The sequence below is a fragment of the Myotis myotis genome, unplaced genomic scaffold (genome assembly GCF_014108235.1).
Source record: "Myotis myotis isolate mMyoMyo1 unplaced genomic scaffold, mMyoMyo1.p scaffold_m19_p_2, whole genome shotgun sequence".
NCBI classification, from domain to species: Eukaryota; Metazoa; Chordata; class Mammalia; order Chiroptera; family Vespertilionidae; genus Myotis; species Myotis myotis.
The window spans coordinates 12,767,531-12,788,813 of NW_023416324.1; the positions used below are offsets into that span (position 1 = coordinate 12,767,531).

The 21,283-nt window shown below is 35.5% G+C and overlaps 1 protein-coding gene across 4 annotated transcripts in view; it reads left to right on the forward strand.

The window, feature by feature from the left end:
• KDM1A (lysine demethylase 1A) overlaps positions 1-21,283 on the forward strand; it is a 70,767-nt gene that overhangs the window by 15,244 nt on the left and 34,240 nt on the right. For 3 of the 4 annotated variants that reach the window (XR_004973869.1, XM_036347891.1, XM_036347889.1), the window contains exons 2-4: positions 6,458-6,623; positions 15,621-15,680; positions 20,857-20,990. Coding sequence is in view for 3 of the 4 variants with exons in the window: in XM_036347891.1 (XP_036203784.1) it covers positions 6,458-6,623; positions 15,621-15,680; positions 20,857-20,990 (360 nt within the window). In the remaining variant the exon portion in view is untranslated. The remainder of the gene's footprint in view (positions 1-6,457; positions 6,624-15,620; positions 15,681-20,856; positions 20,991-21,283) is intronic. The other variant, XM_036347890.1, reaches the window with a different exon arrangement.

The window sequence follows — 21,283 nt, forward strand, 5'->3', positions numbered from 1 at the left end:
AACCTGCAATCTTGGCCTAATTGGGACAATGCTCTAACCAACTGAGCTACCCCACCAGAGCGAAGTTGAGTTTTCTTTTATGACTCATTTATGCCAGGAAAATAAACCCTACCTGTAAGATTATTGGGTTTAGATATAATATAAACAAAATGCTTATTACTGTGTCTGGCATACAGTAAGTAGGTGCCCAGTAATATAGTACTACCGATGGGGAAAAGGAAGTGAAAAATGCTTAGGATATAATACAAAGGAATTTGAGAAGCAAAAGGGAGCCCAGAGTGGATAACTGAATGTTGGGAACAATGGGCAAATGAATTTAATTGGAAATGAGGTTTTCCTGGGAGCAAGATAAATTGGAGGAATCAGTAATGTTCATGTTGCAGAGTTGTGTAGACTGTAGAGAGCCAAACACTAGATCTGTGCTGTCTAGGATGGTAGCCACTAGCCACATTTAGCTATTGAACACTTACTATGTGACTAATATGACTAAGGAAGTGGAATTTTTAATTTTAATTTAAACTTAAATAGCCATGTGATAAGTACTCAGTAGCCACATGTGGCTAGTTCTACCATATTGAAAACACAGATGCAGAACATTTTCATTATCATAGAAAATTCCATTGACAGCACTGCACTAGACTAGCAAGTGCAGATCATGGTGCTGTGAGAATTCAGAGCAGGAGACAGTGTGTTTGTAAATTTGGAATAGTGAGGGAATAATATGTGGAGGTGGTAGGTCTTGATTTTAGGCATTGGATTAATAAAAAAAGGTGGGAGTAGCTTTTAGGGAGTTTAGGGATGAATAAAACAGCATTAAGTACTTGTGGACTAGTGTGTTAGCAAATGATTAGAGGTAAGTTTGACTATATACTAGTAGTTAGAGCTAGAGAGTTTATATGTTGGTTTAAAAGGTTGGCGTTCATCTGTTAAACTATCTGAATATATCATGGATTTGGAAAATTAATCTGGCAGTTGTATCTTAGTGGAATGAAGAGAAAGATGAAAATAAGCAAAAAACCCCCAAACAACTGGAGGTTTAAGATGATTGGGAAATGAATGAATCATTGTATCCAGGGTGTGGAAGAGACTAGAGATGTAAATTTGAAACTTGTTCATGACACATATCCTCATATTGGGACATCTTTTTGTCCTTGGTTTAAGAACATGGTTGTACAATCTCTGAAGTCTTTGAGGATTTTACTTAAGGATGAGAGATTCCCAGGCCTTTGTGTTCAAAGTATCTATTCCTTTTCTCAGAAAATAATTTTTAGTTTTAGAGTGTATATGATTCTTTCAGGTGGTTTTTAAACTTTTTAAGAGGAGAAAAACTTTTTTTTTTTAACAAAATGAAATTTTATGCAAAATCCCAAAATAAAATACTACTTGCCTGTTTTATATTAGAAATTTAAATTTATTTTAGTTGTCTTTGAGAAAATGAGGCTATTTTGATAGAGCCAAATTTAAGAATGGAGGTTAAGCATAATAGTTGCAGTCTTCTTTCAGCCTCAGAACCCAATTTTATCTCTGTATTTTGTTCATGATTATCGTAAAGATCCAGTACTGATTGATAAGTAGTGCAAAAGGTTGTTTTTGTTGTTTGTTTAGCTTGTTTTGCCATCTTTTTTTTTCTAAGAAAAAATATTTTAAATATAATGTTACATGCAATAAACCTTAATATTTCAAGAAAAACAATTTTAAATATAATATTAATGCAATAAAAATTAATATGTCAAGAAAAAAGATTTTAAATATAATATTACCAAAAGTGTACTAACATAGTATAATATCACAAAAGTTATAGAAAATATTAAAAATCTGCAAATAACAGGATTACTTCCATTCTAAAATATTTTTTTCCTCTGGCTCTATTTTGGTTCATCAGTTTATGTTGTTCATTATATTCCACAAATGAGTGAAATCATGTGATACTTACCTTTCTCCAACTGGCTTATTTCGCTTAGCATAATGCTCTCCAGGTCCATCCATGCTGTTGCAAAGGGTAAGAGTTCCTTGTTTTTTACAGCAGCGTAGTATTCCATTGTGTAGATGTACCACAATTTTTTAATGCACTCGTCGGCTGATGGGCACTTGGGCTCTTTCCAAATCTTAGCTATTGTATATTGTGCTGCTATGAACATAGGGATGCATATATCCTTTCTGATTGGTGTTTCTGATTTCTTGAGATATATTCCTAGAAGTGGAATTACTGGGTCAAATGGGAGCTCCATTTTTAATTTTTTGAGAAAACTCCATACTGTTTTCCACAGTGGTTGCACCAGTCTGCATTCCCACCAGCAGTGCAAAAGGGTTCCTCTTTCTCCGCATCCTCACCAGCATTTGTCGTTTGTTGATTTGTTGATGACAGCTATTCTGACGGGTGTGAGATGGTACCTCATTGTCGTTTTGATTTGCATCTCTCAGATAATTAGCGACTTTGACACGTTTTCATATGTCTCTTGGTCTTCTGTAGGTCCTCTTTCGAAAAGTGTCTATTTAAGTCCTTTGCCCACTTTTTGATTGCATTGTTTATCTTCCTTTTGTTAAGTTGTATGAGTTCCTGGCAAATTTTGGAGATTAAACCCTTATTGGAGATAACTTTGGGCAAAGATGTTCTCAGTGGGCTTTCTTGTTGTTTTGTTGATGGTTTCTTTTGCTGTGCAGAAGCTTTTTATTTTGATGTAGTCCCATTTGTTTATTTTCTCCTTAGTTACCATTGCCTTAGGAGCTGTATTAGTAAAGATATTGCTACGACATATGTCTGATATTTTGCTGCCTATTAATTCTTCTAAGATTTTTATGGTTTCCCATCTTATGTTTAAGTCCTTTATCCACTTTGAGTTTATATTTGTGTTTGGTGTAAGTAGGTGGTCTAGTTTCATTTTTTTGCATATATCTGTCCAATTTTTCCAACACCATTTATTGAAGAGACTATCGTGATTCCATTGTATGCTCTTGCCTCCTTTGTCAAATATTAATTGAGCATAATGGCTTGGGTCGTCTTTTGGGTTCTCTATTCTGTTCCATTGGTCTATGTCTGTTCTTCTGCCAGTCCCAGGCAGTTTTTTATTTTATTTTTTTATTTCTTAAAGTATTACAAAGAGTATTACATATGTCTCCTTTTATACCCCCCTTGACATTCTCCCGCCCTCCCCTACTCCCCAGTGTCTTGTGTCGATTGGTTATTCTTATATGCATGCATACAAGTCCTTCAGTTGATCTCTTACCTGCCCCCCCCCCCAACCCTCCCCAGGCTTCCCACTGTAGTTTGACAGTCTGTTCAGTGCTGCTCTGCCTCTGTATCTATTTTTATTCATCAGTTTATAATGATCTTTGTTATCCATAAATGAGTGAGATCATGTGGTATTTTTTTTCGGCTTCCCTGGGGCCGGCGCAGCCTCACAGGGGCCGTCCCAGCCTCACAGGGTCCATCCCAGCCTCACAGGGTCCATCCCAGCATCACAGGGGCCGTTTCAACCTCTCAGGGGCCGTCTCAGCCTCTCAGGGGCCGTCTCAGCCTCACAGGGGCCGTTTCAACCTCACTGGGGCCGTTTCAACCCCCAGGCAGTTTTTGAGAACAGTGGCTTTGTAATATAGCTTAATATCTGGTATTGTGATCCCTGCTTTGCCATCTTAAGACAGTTGAAAAGAAATGGGCTCTAGCTGGTTTGGCTCAATGGAGGCCTGCAGACCAAAGGGTCCTGGGTTTGATTCGTTCAAGGGTGCGTACCTTGGTTGCAGGCTCCTGGTCAGGGCTCATACAGGAGGCAACCTATCAATGTGTTTCTCTCACATCAGTGTTCCTCTCTGTCTTTCCCTCTCTTCCACTCTCCCTAAAAATCAATGGGAAAACATCGACAGGTGAGGATTAACAACAACAAAGGAAGGAATGAAGAGAAAGAAAAGCGCGCACGCGCGCGCGAAAGGGAGAGAGGAGAAGAGAGAGAGGAGAGAAGAGATGGAAGAAGAAATTTCATCCTCAGGGCTCTCCAAAATTGTTACCAAACAGTACAAGTTCTTGTGTTGGTGGTTTCTTAAGGTTTATCATTTGTATAACACATGAGTGTGTATGTGTTTTAAAAATTAATACGCGAGCCCTAGCTGAGTGGCTCAGTTGGTTGGAGTATCGTCCTATGCACCAAAATTCGCAGGTTTAATTCCCTATCAAGGCACATGCCTAGGTTGCCAGTTCAATCCCCAGTCGGGGCAGGTATGGGAGACAACCCATCGATGTTTCTCTCTTACATTGATGTTTCTGTCTCTCTCCCCCTTCCTCTCTCTGAAATAAATAAAAACATCCTTGGGTGAGGATTAAAAATTTTAAATAAAATCCTGAAGAATCCTAGGGTTCTGTGGAGCACAATGTTGTGTTATTTTTAAGTTCAGTAAACCCTCAATTTTGCAGTCCTTGATTTAATGAACTTCGGATTGAATGGACAAAATTTCCGGTCTGTATGTCATATGTGAAAATTAACATCCTGTTAATTTAAAAGTGGTTTTGACCAAGATTTGCTTATAATGAACAGATTATTTTTTGTTATTAATTCACTTATTTTTAACAAATAGACCATATGTTGGGGAAAAAACCATAGTAATGTCGCCGTATCTACAACTATAGTCTACAGGTTTAAATCCAAGAGTCACCTGATAACAATGTTCTGCAAATAACTAGTATGTGGTAATTGGTCTGTTGTCTCCCCAGTAGGACTTTCTGCAGCAATTTTAACGCCTGCAGGGAGATGTTCCCACATGCACTAAGCATGCCCCAGCTGTGTACATTTGCTTACTCTCTATGACTGGTGCATTTACTAGACCTATTCAATATAAATTTAAAATTACAGTAATACATATAGAACACTTTTCTGTGAAATTAAACTTTGCATGCATACTTAATTTTAATTACACAAACATGTCTACATAAGTAAAAACAGGTAAACTAATTTGTCAACTTTTTAAACATACACATTTGGAAAAACTACTTATATAATGGACTTTCAGCTATAACAGACACCCCTTTACCCAAATTAGTCTGTTAAATCAAGGTTTTACATATAGATATCTTTGCTCCTACCTCTAGGTATTTTTCTAATCTCTTTATTTCCTGAAAACCAAGAACTCTCTAAACTAGCCTTTTCCAAATGTATCCCATGTTAATAGTTACTACTTTATCAAAGCAGATTAAACAATGTTAAAAAGATAGTTTTTACTGCAAAATTTCTCAGTACTTTTTTTTCTTATTTGATTTCAGAGAGGAAGGGAGAGGGAGAGAGAGATAGAAACATCAATGATGAGAGAGAATCACTGATTGGCTGTGTCCTGCACGCCCCCCACTGGGGACCGAGCCTGAAACTTGGGCATGTGCCCTTGACCGGAATCAAACCCGGGACCCTTCAGGCCGCAGGCCTAAGCTTTATCCACTGAGCCAAACTGGCTAGGGCTCTCGGTACTTTTTAATCTGTTTTATGACTCTGGGGCCTGTAAAGATTGTAATGTTTCTCAAACTTAGCTTCCTTTTTCCTTGAAAGGGTGTAGAATCTAGCTGAACTGCTGTAGTAGAAAGAATTTGATATTATTTTGTGTTTGTCTCAGAATTTGCACATTGCCCAGTTCCATGGTAGGTATTTATTAAGTAATTATTGATTGAATGGACAGGATTGATGGGCAGGGGATTAAAGTGCTGAATCTTTGGGGTAGGGAGGGCTAAAAGAATAAAAGAAACTACACAGTACTAGCATATATTACATTTTCTGACCTGTCTCCCTCTGAAACGTTTTTCCCTTTTTGTTGCTTTTTTTTTTTTTTTTTTTTACCTATTGTGCTGAGGTGTCTGTTTCTACCGTTTATCTTAGTTAATAGGATAAACTTTACATGCCTGGAGGTTTTATTGTAAAGTCTCTCTATGAGATGGCTACCTGATTAGGATATTTTATTTGCAACTAGAGTTTCTGTTTATTTAGTCTCTGGAGACTCTCATTCATAATCATTTTCTCCCCTGCGCCATGTACCCAGTGGTCAGTATTTGATGGATACTTGTGTTAAATAAGATTCTTAGAGCACGGGTCAGAACTATCCAGTTTATCCTTAATTTTTGTTTCCATTTTCTGATCCAATCCCTGTTCTCAGTACAACTCTTAACCTCCTCTAGCTGCTCACTTGATACGCGCACACGCTTTTTTTTGATTTGGGAGTTCTAGAGAGCCTCAAGTCATTGATCTGAATGTCAGTGCTCTGATGTAAAAGATATATATTGGGCTAAATGTGAACTGACACAAGATTGTTTCATGAGAGATTTTGTTTTTAATTAGCTACCTATTATGAGTGAGCTTGTTCCTTGTATTTGTTTATTTCCCTTAAAATTTAAAGTTAAAAAAGCAATTCACATTCACTGATGATTCCAAATTGAGTCCCTAACTTTAGATGTTCACTGTATTTAGCTTTCTCTGGTATAATCTCCATATAGGTAGAGTACAGAGAAATGGACGAAAGCTTGGCCAACCTCTCAGAAGATGAATATTATTCAGAAGAAGAGAGAAATGCCAAAGCAGAGAAGGAAAAGAAGCTTCCCCCACCACCCCCTCAAGCCCCACCTGAGGAAGAAAATGAAAGTGAGCCTGAAGAGCCATCTGGTGAGTTGTAGTCACCAACCAGTTTTGTTTTATCTTAGAAATAAGAATAAATGGATTTGTTCCTATTGTGCATGTTATTTATGTCTTTAGCTTTGGTTTATATTCTAGACATTGGCCATGTGTGTCTTAATTCTATGTATATACGTGTGTATACCTGGTACACACACATATGCATGCATACATTGTGGTACTGATATTCTTTCTGTGTGTGCCTACATATATATATAGTAAAGAAGGGGGTGGAAGAGTAGTGGCAGTCAGTATAAAGCATTTAAAAGTTGGAGAAAATAAACAATTAGAGGAAACACACAGAAAGCCAAATCTAAAGAGCCAAACCTCTCAGTGATAACTGATTCAGAATTTAGAGATAGAATGGTTCAGAAATTATTCTGGTTAAATTATGCACTTACCAAATGGATGGATAACTTTTCACGGTGTGGATTAGTTTGAGAAGGGTTTTTTCCTGGTGAAAAATTAAAAAATATATTCTGATGTAAAAAGGAGCAAAGTACCTTTTATTTAATTATTGAGCCCTCCAGTGGAAGGAATGGTATAAGAAAAGGCTATGAAAAGATTTTAAGCTCACACAATCTTATGACACGGAAAGATTATTAGAGTCAGAGCTTCAACTACCTTTAAAGAATTCTCACTGATACTCCTTAGTCTTGAGTCCTACTGAGGACACCCAGACCAATCAGCGATATCTGTCTATTTTTGAGAGACCTAACAGAAGTGACAACTTAATTAATTTTTCATATCTTCTGTCCTTAATGGCATTTCAACTCTTCTTGACTTTAAATTTTTACTGTGTTCTATTCAAAATACTTTTGATATTTCCAGTAGCTCCAGGACCATTCACCTCACCAATTCTTTTAAAAACAAAAACAAGCCTGGAGGTAGTGGTCCAGTGATTGGGCACATGCTCAGGTTGCCCTATGATCCGCAGTAGGGGGTGTTCAGGAGGCAGCCGATTGATTCTCTCTCACTTTGATGTTTCTATCTCTCCCTTTGCCTTCCCTCTCTCTAAAATCAATAAAAAACATTAAAACAAAATGCTTGTTTCAGATCCCATATGTTATATTTTGCATGATTTTCATAGATACCTAGATTAAAGCGTATTTCATTTGAGAAGTTTTATTTTTTTTTTTTAGCCTTTAAAACTTTTGTTTTAATATTTCCCTCTGTGATGTATATAAATCACCACACTTGTACTTTAATAAAATGAAACAAAAGAATATACAGGGTGTTCCCCCCCACCCCCCAAAAAAAGTGTATACACACTTTCACAGCTGATAGCTCAGTTTTAAAAATGAAATGTATTTTAATAAAACACTGCCTTTATAATTATTCAAAGTGTGTGTATACATTTTTGGGGGGACACCCTATAGTTTGAGAGCATTTAGAAAAAGATCATTAGATTCTGTGTTCAGTTCATCTCAGGAATCAGATTTTCCTAGAATGGTTTTCCTAAACTTTCTTAGAATGACTTCTTGGACAGCTTCTTATTGGATTGTATATATTATCTTTGGGACTAATGTTCCTGAGGCAAATGTAGTCACCTCTGTACCTCAACACCTCTCTTTTTGTTCCCCTCCTCTCTAAAAGACTTATGTATAGCTTTCTTCCCTTCTTCTGTCCTTGCCTTCAACTCTTCTCTTGACTGTTTACTTCTTTCTTCTGTATTCTTTGCTTTCTTGCCTTTTTTTTTTTTTCTGCCTGTGCTGTAGACCTGCTAACGTGATACGTGGGGACAATCCTTTTGGTATGTCATAGCTTAAGAGGTTGTTCAAGGATTCTTAAGTATTACTCAGCGGACATCTAATATGCTGCTTCACCCTCTTTTTTCTGGTTGTCAGTGTCTCCAGTAAATAACTGATTTACATTGGTACCATATTGATACTTTGTCTTCTGAAAAATTTAAACCAAGTCTCATTTTGATGTTTTCTTTTTCATAAAAGCAGCTATTTATTTATTTGTTGTTGGTTGGTTATCTTTTTTCATAAATATCAGGCACCCCACAAAAAGTAAATATCTGAACACAGGGATTTAGGATTTGGGGAACTGTCTTTTATGCTATTATGTTCTAGTTCACTTTAATTCAGTGGTTTAGTCTAACTATCTTAATATTTTGGGGAAAAGTTAAAGTTTGTTTATTAAGTTTAGGAGATTTGCTCAGAGATGTGTTGATAACAGCCAGAACTTGCCAATATATTATATGTGGTTATGAAAATTTATAAAGTTTTTTTTCTTTAAAACAACTTTTAAAAAAATTCCAGGGTGAATGAGGGAAGTACTTTAGCCAGAAAAGTAGTGATGCAGTTTACTAGTTTATATAATTTAGAAATAGATTGGGCCCTGGTGGTGAATCATAAAATATTACCAGGTGAGTCCAAATATTTAGAAACTGTCCAGAGTTTCCAAATCTTTTGTCTTGTCAGAACCAGTTCTTCTACTTCAGATTTTATTCAGAAATTGAATGGGAGCATTGCCATATGGGTATCTTAAAATCTTGAGAGAAGAGGTGGGTCTGATTCTTTACCAGAACTTTTCTTCATCTCCTTTTAGGTAATAACTAGAAATTAAATTACTCTCTTAAGCTGTGTAAGTAAGGTTTTAATACATTTCATTCTTACCAACTTTTAATTTGTTTAGAAAATTTAGCTTTGCTTTTTCCACAGTATTAATCTTTAGAAGAATAAAATATTTTGTTGATTATGAATGCTCAAGTTATTCTGAAGTCAGTGGGTCAGACTTTATTAAACTGTTGATTAACTCTTCAAATTGATTTTGTTAGATATGGTTATTAGGGGTGGTTAGCTGATCAGGGACAGCTCTGAACTATATATAATCTGTTTTATTCAATGACTGTGGGAAGAATCACTTTGTCTCCTGTTTATATTCTTACAGAATCCTTGTAAGTTGGTTCTTACAGAACCCTTGTAAGAATATAAACAAAGGAAAGTACCTGTTCTCTCTGTTTCGCATGATAATTTTGGAAAGAGATATTGGCTAGTAAACAAATTATAAAAATAATTTGTGAGAGATTGGTATGACTGAAATTTGTGTGGTTTTAATTTTGGGGCCCAATTCATATAATAGTCATACTTAAGGTTTCAAGTGTTTTTTAAAATCAGATAAAAGAAAACATAACCTGAATTAGTAAAAATAATAAATTGCAGAAAATATGTAAAATGTATGTGAATGGGTAAAAGAATTTATCTTAAAATTCAATGAAATTTGATCACAAACACTGATATGAAATTATCCACATGATAAAAGATCCAATGACCAAAATGATTTGTTATAAGGTGTCCTCATCTCCCCTGCGAGGCAGTCATACTGATTACGTACAGTTAATACAAGTGCTGGGTTTGGCAGCATCGGATAGTTATATGGTCAGAGTTCAGGTGAATAATTATTATTCATGTAGTAATGTCATGCTATTATTATAGCTTATCCCAGGCTTTTCTCTCACCTTGCCTATAAGTACAGTCAGAGAGCAGGAGTAGCTTTCAAGTTCAGTGACAATTAACTCAGATAACCTCCAAAGGAAAGATAGAATTCTGTTATACCCAGTAGGAGACCTTCTTGTAGATTTACCAGAAGTTGCTGGGAAATTTATTCCTGCTAGAATTGTTGATGTTGCCATTTTGGCCTGCCAGTGTCAAGTGCCTGGAATCATTTGAGTTCCCGTTATATGAGATATGATGCACACATTTACATACCAGACCTAGGATTAATTTTCTTGTCCTTTTTTGGGAGGCGGGGCACGTAGCATCTTTTCAGTGTTCTGATTTGCAACTATGCTTACTGGAGGGCTGAGAAAAAAAGTGTCACAGGCTGATAAGGTAACCTAGATCAGTTTAACTAAATTTTTAAATTTGAGATAACTATAAATGAACCAAGATTTATATCAACACATAGTCCCCACTCTCAGATAATTTATAGCTTAGTACGAGACACAAATGTACACATAAATGTAAAATAGAAGGCAAAGTACTCTTAAACATTACATTTCACTGTAAAAATTTGGAGGCATAAAGGGTGGGAGGGGAAGTATGGGAATTGATAGTATGGAGAGGAACATTAAAAAAAAAAAAAGATAGAGACATTTTCTGCACAAAATAAGACTCCCCCAAACATAGCAGGTCCTCATTTACTTTATTTCACACACATCTATACTAATAGAAGGATAATATGCTAATTAGACCAGACATCTTCTGGACATCCTTCCAGACAAAGCCACAGTAGTGGGGGCCGAGGCAGAAGCGGTTAGGGGAGATCGGGCAGGCAGGTGAGTGGTTGGGAGCCAGCAGTCCCAGATTGTGAGAGGGTGCAGGCTGAGCTGAGGTATCGCCACCCCCCTCCCCCCCGTGCCCCTGTGCACAAATTTCATGCATCGGGCCTCTAGTTAATTATAAAACTACAATGCTTTGTTCTAGGCACAGTGCTGGACTCTGAGGGTTCAAAGCTGAACACTGGGTGCCCCTGCAAATAATTCAGTCTAGTTGAGGTTTGCAATGAGCGGATTACAGTGAAGAAACAGTACAATCAAAGTGTATTCATAGTATGGAGAGAATTCAGGAGTTTTTAAATGTTTTTCCCAAGATTGGATTTTGGAAGTTTTACATTAAACATGAAGAGATGAAGTTGGGCTTTTATGAGGCAGTTTGAGATCCTTTTAACTGATTTTGACTGATTTTGAATCAGATACTGCCAGTTTCTGTTTGGTCTTAGAGACTGAGCTGCTTTTTCTAATGATTTGATTATTTTGTTTTATTTTTTATTAAGGTAAAATAGCATTTTGTTGAGCTGAGAAACTTTGTTTTTATAAATTCCTTGAATTCATCTTGCTACCATTCTTTATTTGGTCTGATCATAGTATAATATAGGAACAGGATACTTTTTCTATGAGGATTATCTCACCTGCAAAATGAGGACCAAATGAGAAAATATGAACTCCACCTTTGTGTACAAACATCTTTGTAAACACAGAGTTGAACCAGGAATAGGATGGATTGATGTCTTATTCAAGCAATATGTTTTAGTTCAATATGTTAAATGACAGTGTAACCCTAGCCTCTGTGATTGTTATGCCTTATCCATTTTCACTGTCACATTTTTATTCTAGTGGATTTCACTTCACATCTAAATGATCTCCTTTATTTATTTAGGTTATCTTTTCCCTCTGATTCATCTGGTACAAAGTGACCAGATTAGCTTAACGAAAATATCTTGTTTTGCTGCTTTCCTGATCAAGATCATATAGTTCTGCTCCTTTACTATTTAAGATCAAATTTAGTTGTGGGCACTAAAGGTGGCTCATTTTACCCATCCTGCTTAATCTCCCACTGCTTTTTGGGACCATCTCCTTCATTAACGGGGAACTGGTTCTCTGCCCATACCATGTCTTGTGCTTTTCTCCTTGATTTTGTCAAAGTTGTGGACCATGCTGGTGATTTCACTGCCTCTCCATCTATCCAGATCTCTTTGGATTTCTTCAGAAAAGTTTCCCTGGCTCTTTCCCAAGTCTGTGTTAGCTTCTTGTTTCCTTTAAAAAAGAAAAATTTCTTTCTGGATATTTTTCATCTTTCCCCAATTAGATTAAATTCTTTTAAAATTGGGACTCAACCTGTTGTACTTTTGTACTTGTGCTTGGCAGTTTTGGGATGGATATTCAGTAAATACTGAATTAGATTATTAAATAAGAAACCAACTGATTATTAATATAGTGGAAACTTTATTTTCTAAGATGGGTTTAATGTTAGAGTTTGTTTGTTTTCTGTTCAGTTTGTCAGGTTTGACTGAAACCAGTAGTTTGGCAGTCTCTTTTATTCTGTAAATTTAGTAAAATTTTGATAAATTTCTTTTCTGTTTAAAAATTGTTGCTTCCTAGATCTAGAAGTTTCTCAAATGTTTACAAAAGTTATCAATTTGGATGTGGTTCTAAGAAACTAGTCAAAAGGTGAACCTGTTGGTCAGCATGCTCCTGAGAACAACAAACTAATGATTTTTACACCCATGCTTGCTCAGTAGAAGTATTTCAAAGCCATTATAGACTTTCTTTTAAGATATTGAAAGAGTGGTCTCTTGAGCATTTGACTCAAGATGAGAAAAGATCCAGTAGTGTCTATAACAAATACTTAACTGTTTAAGAATGACTTAGCAGATCTGCAGAAGGCTTATTAGAGGGCAATTGAGAGGCTGCTATGTAAGATAGAACAAAAAGATTTTATTTTCAGTTTGGAGAAGATAGGCATAAATAACCTGTATTAAGGATCTCTACTCCAAACTTGAGGGTCTGTGTGTGTAGTGAAGGGGTGAAAACAAAAGGAAGTCTGTGAAGTAGTGTCAAAATCAGAGTAATATTAAAAAGTTGCTTTGGTATATTTTTGTTTTCTATTTTGAATTTGAACTCATGGAAGATAACTGTACTTGCCTGCTGTTCCCTATCATTGTGCCGCTGTCAGAAGCAGAGCCCTAGGCTGGAAAGACCCAAAGAGCAAATGAGTATTCCATTTTTATATGTTTTAATCGGAGACACTACCTGGATGGAGAGTTACTTTCAAACGTTTCTATGTGTGCTGTTTTTAAGAAAATGATGAAGAATTGGTCTAGAATACCAGTGATAAAGATGATAATGTTTTCAGATGTCTTTGGAGAAATGGACGCTCAAAAACTCATGAGTATATTATGATTAGAGAAAAAAAGCAACCTCATCTTTACTTCTTCCAAGTCAAGAGATAAATCTCTTTGTTTCTTTGCTTAATTTTAAGCACTTTTTGTTTTTCCCCCATCATTTCTTACATGTCTACATCAACTTCTGCTTGGCTTTCTCCTATTTCTCTGCATAAGCCATATTTTGGATTTTTATACTCCTCCCACATCTTTTGACAAAAACAGTATCTTTTTTTAAAGACTACCCTACCTAGTTTGTAAAAGAGCAACCTGTTAACTTTTAAAGCACATAAGTCAGGAATAAGAAATCCTTATTTCTATTCAAAGTACCACTGACCGGGGAAAAAGATCAGTCAAGAGCTACCTGAAGGTTAAAATAAGCTAATTAGCAGACAACATGGTATATAGTGGAAAAAGAGGAAAATGATAGTAGGAAGGACAAAATAATTCAGGCTTAATGGCTGGCTTGAAAGGTTTTTGTTTTTACTTTCTTTTTTTTCCTAAAAGTGGTTCCAGGCCTTCATGACATTGATGTTATTCTTTGCCAAGCTAGGAAATATACTTTGAGAGAGGAACTGTATTATTCCTGATGCCTAAATGTTATTCTTGGAAACCATATTTATTTTCTTGTTCTGAGCCCTTCTCTTCCCTTTTTTAAAATATAGTTCAATATTTTGGTCTAGCTCGGTTCTATTTGGAACTAAACAAAATAATGACAATTTTTTTTAACTTTGAAAGATTTTTGTTTTTATGAACAAATCCAGAAGTCAGTAAAAATGAACATTATTTAAGCTTTAAAAATTAAATTTTAAATGTAGGGCCTGCATTTTCAAGATACATTTACAGATTGGATTATGTAATTGGAGTCATCCCTTCTTTTTTTAAAAAAATATATTTTATTGATTTTAGAGAGGAAGGGAGAGGGAGAGAGAGAGAGAGAAACATCAGTGATGAAAGAGAATTATTGATTGGCTGCCTCCTGCACGCCCCCCACTGGGGATTGAGCCCACAACCCAGGCATGTGCCCTTGGCCAGAATTGAACCTGGGACCCTTCACCCAGCAGGCCGACATTCTATCCATTGAGCCAAACCAGCCAGGGCATTCCTTCTTAATTATTATGCCTTATGCCTTGTCTGAGAAGCATAACCTTCTAGAACGTAAAGGGCCGTTCAGATAATAGCATAGTGAGATACTGTGGTTTTGGAATGATATTCTATTCTACCTTCAAAGCAGAGCACATACCTTCTAGCAGTACATTTTAATATTGTAAAAAAATCATTTCTATCTAAACACGTTCATATACTTAAAGATGAAGATGTCATTTTAAGGCTTATAGACCTGTAAGCATTCTTACAGCAAGGGTGCTATGTTAGTTTCACTTTGCTACCTATTTCTTTTAACTCAATAGTAGAATAATCTGCTTTTTAGTTGAAATTCTTTTAAAATAAACTGTTTAAATAAAGCTTGTCCAGTTTTTAGATAATTGGGGGATGATGGTCTTTTCATGTCTTCCAAAGATCACAGTATTTTCCCATAGTGTACCAGGTGGCTCAGAGTTAAAGAGGATCATAGCATCCGTTTTGGTGATAGATTTTGGAAGAGTCTGGAAGATAATTTATTCTGACTTTCTCAGATTGAACTTTCAAGCTTGATACTTTTCTTGAAGTTAGGAAAAATTTTCTTAGCAGGCTGATTGTATTTGGCATATGAGAGTAGGCCATCTTATTATGCTGTATTTTAAAGAAAGCATTGGCATATTCAGATCTAGGATTGAATTCTGGTAAAACTTTTTTGTAATTGAATTTTTTTGTTACATACTCTGCTTTGAAGTCAAGGGAAGAATTTTTCGTTAAAATAAGTCTTTTATCATATATATATATATATATTTTTTTAGATAGAAAAGTAAAGATAAAGAGATATTGATCAGATGCTGAATTGCTGCAACTTAGGATCCTAGAGCCCATGTCACACCCATTCTCAGTCTACCAATAATTAGTAAAAGACATTGGGAATCCCTTTTCCCCCTACCCAACCTTGACTATTAAATAAGACTGACAGTAAGGATTTAGCAATTAGAAATATTATGTACTTTGTCTTGCTATCTTTCAATAAGAACCAGTGTGTAAAGTTGAAATTTCCTAACCAGAAATTTGAAGACTATGATGTGATTCCCTGGGCCTTGATTCCAAAGGAGCTCTCTGAATATGGGTTTACTAGTTGGTGGTGAATTGATAGTCGCCAACTATTAGGCCTTTATGTCCAGATATTATCTCAATTTATGGAGTAAGGTCCCTGAGTTCTCCTCTTTCCTTCCACAGGGCAAGCAGGAGGACTTCAAGACGACAGTTCTGGAGGGTATGGAGACGGCCAAGCATCAGGTGAGGGTGGCTTAGATGCTTGCCACTTAGTAGCAAGAGCCGCCAAGTCAGGGATTGATGCTTGCAAGTGTTTTTGGCTGTGGTATCCACATTTTAGCCAGAAGCGCAGGGGAAATTTAACCCACAGGACAGAGTAGTATTAGGAGAGAGTGTAGCTAGAGCAAGGCAAGCAAAACCTTTTGAAGTCCTCAGGCCGATCTCAGCCCTCCGCTCTTTGTGTTTTTAAGGAGATGGCGGATACTTTTCTCCCCAGCAGCTTATGTAGTATCAGTAAACATGACATAAAACATAGACTTAGGAATCATGGGACCTTTAAAAAGAAATATAGCTGTATACATAAAGAGGACAATCTGTAGGCTGAAAGTCTTTTAAAATCAGGACAGAAAGGCATTCTAGGACTAGTCAGAAATTATGCAGGCAAGTGACTCATTTTAGAATGGTTGTTGCATAGTGTGTAAATTTTTTTCAACTAACATTGCACAGATAATTATTTTGCAGTTTAAACATTTTGTTTCTCGCATGAAAATTATTTTTTAAAGTCTGCTTTGAGATGCTCTTTATTTTCAGATCAAACTATGGGATTTTTACTTCTTGGGGAAAATAAAGGGTTAAATGACTTTTAGGACCCATTTGGAACAGTTAAAGTTTGGTCCAGGAATCCAAAGTACTATGTCTGCATTTTATCCTTTGCCTCTTAAGGAATGTTTTTGTGTTCTGGTGTCAAGGCTGCTTTTACATATTGATACAATTGGAATAGGTATTACTCCATTTTTGTAGTATGTCATTTTTCAATTGTTACTTCTACTTTAAAATTATTTCTCTATTGTAGTTTGTGTGCAGCAGGTCCAGGGAGTATTTGTATTTTACTCTTGGAGCAAAGATAGTTCAGCATTATACAGAAATTAATATTTAGGGGATTCAGAATATTAGAAACAGATTTCTTTAAATGCTAGCCCAAGGATTGGCAATTGATAACCAGTATATGGTTATCTTAGAGGAGTTAAAAATCCTTATTCAGCCAAACTTTCAAGAATGTTTTTCATCGAAGGATGCACAATTGGATCTTCGTGGAATTGTTGAGGGTCAGGGATAGCCTTTAGAGCGTTAATCTTGAAGAACTATACTGAGTTTTCTTGTTGCTTTTTGTTTTGTTTTTATGTGAATAAATTTACTCTTGCTGAAGTAAACAAAACATTGTATTGCTGAAAGTAAAAGCACACTTTCATATAAAGCTGTGGTGCTACAGACTTAACGTGAGTAGAACATGAGTTTTAAGTGTTTCCAGGAATGGTGGTGACTATTCTGAATCCTTCAAGATCTCCCTTCAGGCCTTTGTCATGTTCAGAAACATGCATTTGTGCGATGATCAGTCAGTATTAGAAATGTGCTTGTGAGTGATCAGCAATCTTCTCTAAATAAAGCCGGTGACCCTCATGGGTGTCTTGGGACAGGGATCATATCTTGACTTTTTAAAAATCCAAATCAAGTTGGGGTATACATCCTAAATCTTAAAAATTAGAAGGGAACTTGAGGTCATCTTGTCTAGCTTCCTAGACAAACAGAAAGTATTGAATCACCCCTATTTTATGGCTTAGGACTGGAAATAAAGTTAAATGACTTGACCAGGGATACACCAGCAGTTGGGGGAATGAGAACCCAGAGGTCTTGTTTCTTAAGCATAGACTACTCATTACACACTCCCTCCTAGAATCACTTAAAATGTGCATTTACCCGTAAAAAGAAAACATCTAAAGCATAAACAATCATATGAGTCTCCTCTTTTATTCTTTTCTCTCCTTTCCTTCATTCTTTATTCTTTTTATTTGTAAACTATTATAAGACTGAATATGGTACATCTATAGTTGACTGACTTTAAGTAGTCTTTGATATGTAGATCTTATCAGGCTTTTGTTTTCACTCTTTAGTCAGAAACCTAGTTATGGTTAATTTATCTACTTTATGGGGTGGAGAAAAAAGCAAGTAACTCTCATGAAAAAAACACCTTTATTAATTTTTGTATTTCTGTTTCCTTACTCAAAATGCTGCTGTTATATCAGAATCAGGATGGGGGAATGAGTTCATGGAACAGGAGGCCTACATCTTTATCTGTCTCCCCTCCCCTTTTCTGCCTCTAGAATTGACCTATCCAGAGAGATCTAAATTAGTCCCTTAAGTAATTTAACTATTTTTACTATGTTTTCAGAGAAAGTGTTGAGCCACTCAGACCATTAGAAAAAGTAGTTGTGCTTGTGCATGACTGTATTTTTAAAGGTGAGCTAGAATTTCCTGTGTAAAATGGTGAGAAAGAGTAACTGAATAAAGGTCAGAATTGGTATGTAGGCAACATTGGGGCTTTTTAAAAATTAAATGGCATCTTTGAAACATTCTCAATTTCTAGAATACCAGATTCTGATAAGTGCACACAAACACCAAGTATAAAGCTGTATTCCAGAGCCAAGTGTAAATTATTTTTGAATTATCTATACTACTGATAACTTCCTTTTAATAAGGATATTAACAGCTGTACTCTTTAAGGTTTTCCCTCTAAAGGAGACAACTTAAGAGTTAGATTATCCAGAGTGGTCCGTTAGTTCATTTTGGAACTAGCCTATAAAAAGGATGTTTTAATTTAGCTTCTGAAAATAAGTTCCAAATTAATTTTTGTTTCTTGTGAAAAAAGGTTAGATTTTTTTTTCTTGCAGGCTTTTCGCCTTGATTTTAATAGTGGCTTTCTTTCCTTGAAAATAATAGTCTTTATCCCTAAAAACCAAAAGGAAGGACATAATTACCAACATTTTTTTAAGAGATCATTTTTCATTTTTAAAATTGATGAAGTATTTAAGAAAGCCAGCTTTTTAAGATGTTCTGGAGAAGACTATTATTCCACAGATAATGGCGTCTTTAAATGGCTTCTTTAAGTTCCTTTTTAAAACTTTTGATATTTGATGTAAAGATACTTTAAAACTGCCACATGACTTATATAAATAAAATCTCTTACTTGTTACATATTCTCAAAATTCCCAAAGTTAGCCAGCTGCATTAGAATGCTTTTTTAAAAATATTTTTTAATTGATTTTAGAAAGAGGAAGGGAGGGGGTAGAGAGAGAGAGAAATACTGATATGCTGCTTCCTGCACGCCCCCTACTGGAGATCCAGCCTAGAGCCCAGGCATGTTGCCCTGACTGGGAATCAATCTGGTGACCTCTTGGTTCATGGGTGGATGCTCAACCATTGAACCGTATCTGCTGAGTTATTAGAGTGATTTTTTTTATGGTAACACTTGGAATGAGGAGCCAGGTGTGATATTAAGTTAAGTGTTTTTTTTCTACATGGTTTTCCTGTCATTGGCAATAGTATTTTGCAATAGGATTGATGTTCAGTGACCACCAATTAAATATAGAGAAGATAATAGCTAAGAAAGAAAACTACCCCTGTTTTGGGGAGGGAGAAAAGTACAGTTTATAGAGTTTATTGATTTTCATGTTAATAGTAGACACTCGTGAAATAAACCAAGAAATAAACTATTAAGAGATATTTGGTTCAAATACTCAGGATTATTATTGTTATGTAGGTAATGCTCCTTATAATACGACATTTTTTTAAAATCTTGGTTTTGTTTTTTGTTTATTTATTTTGATTTGGTGATAGGGGACTAGAGACATCAAAGCTGTAGTTTTAGAAAATTTCACATTACTGAAATAACCTATATCCCCTGATAGTCAGCATTTCTTCTTTTCTTGCCTTAATTTCATTCTGTATCCTCAGCAATATGGCTCTTACTGATTATTTTTTTCGTTAGGAGTAATCAGTTATCCTGATAGTCTTTAATTTTAGGTTGGGATTCATTAAATGTGAGGATTGTTGATTTAGTAATTTGAACAGTATTTTCCCCTCATTATCTGTTGTGGATAGATAGGTTTTTCTCCTTGTCTCCAAGAACAGTGTTTCTTAATGTGCAGCCCATATTAGCATTAGGCATTTTTGTTTGACCTCTTGTTAACCATTTTGTTTTTCTAGGCAGTGTTTGAATGTCTTTGTGGCAACACCTAAATAGCTTAGCTATAATTTTCCAAGTTGTAACTTTACCTGCCTTGTTCATTTTATTCTTCTAATCTTACTAATATCTTTTCCTTTAATTTTGCTTCCATTATCAGTGCTTCCAACTTCTTAAGTGCTTTAAAGTAATTAAATATAGATACTTGGTACCTATTTAGTTACTTATATGTGATTATTTCAATGGTATTGAATTTTAACACTCTTTGAATTGTGTCTTGATAATTCTTAAGCTGATGGTTAAGTATATTTTATAAAGTGATCTTAGTGATCTTATATACATTTTACTTTATTTTATAAAGTAAAACATATATAAATGTATGTCTAAGGACATCTTATAAAGATGTACTTAACTTTCAGCATATAAAAACACCAATTTAATACCCAATTTAAAGAGTTCAAAATAACATTTTACTTATAGAATATGAAATATACTACATGTATATATATTATATATCCTACATGTATATGTACTATATACTATATGCAGTACCATATTTTACTTGCGATACGTAATACACCATTTCTAATGTTTCTGCCAGAAAAGGTAAATTCCTTGCCGCCTTCTATCTCATCATTGTAGCCTGCTTAACTTCTCTCACTGCTTGCCAGCATCGAATTACGGGAACTAATGGGGATGCCATTGATGAGATTGCGTATTTCATACTATTCATTATTAAATCTTAGAGGCCTCTTCATGTTCCTTGCTCTAATCCTCAAAGAGGGCAGGTGATTGTGTTTTTCACTCCATAGCCTCTTTTGCTTTCTGTTTATGTATTTTCCTTAAAATTTATTGTACACTATTAGTGATACTAATTTTAATTAGCACATTCTCCAACATTATCAAGTTATTTTGTCAACGAAAAAATAGTCTGATACCTTGTCATGTTTTATAAGGTGTATCGTTTGACTCAGTAAACTGTAATTTTGGAGTGACTAAATTTTAAGGATGTTTTAGCTTTTGAGCAAATTATTTTTTAAAGGAGGTGAGTGAGATCAGGCTGTGAATGAGGCAAAGCTTTACAGAGGTTCTCGGGTCCAAAAGGAGTTTGAGGCATAATCATTATCCCTAATTCTGAATTCACTTGCAGTTTTTCCAGAAGTCCTTTGCTTGCTTTGCTAGGTGTGGAGGGTGCAGCGTTCCAGAGTAGACTTCCTCATGACCGGATGACTTCTCAAGAAGCAGCTTGTTTTCCAGACATCATCAGTGGACCACAGCAGACCCAGAAGGTCTTTCTATTTATTAGAAACCGCACAGTAAGTTCTTTTTTCCATCTCATTATAAAAAGTGCATATTACTTTTAGAGAGAATATGGGGGAAAGAGAGTACAAAATTAGTGTGTTTTTTTTCCCCTTCAGATATTTTTATATGTGATTGTTTTTGTAAAATTGAGATCCTGCTTGCTCTCATTCTTTGGTTCTTTTTCATTCCTCATAGCCTCATATACACAACAAGAATGTTTACACGTTTTAAAAAAAATACTTTTAAAGTAATCACTTTTTCTTTCTCAGGATAAGAGAAACCATTATTCTGTTCTATTTATCTGGTT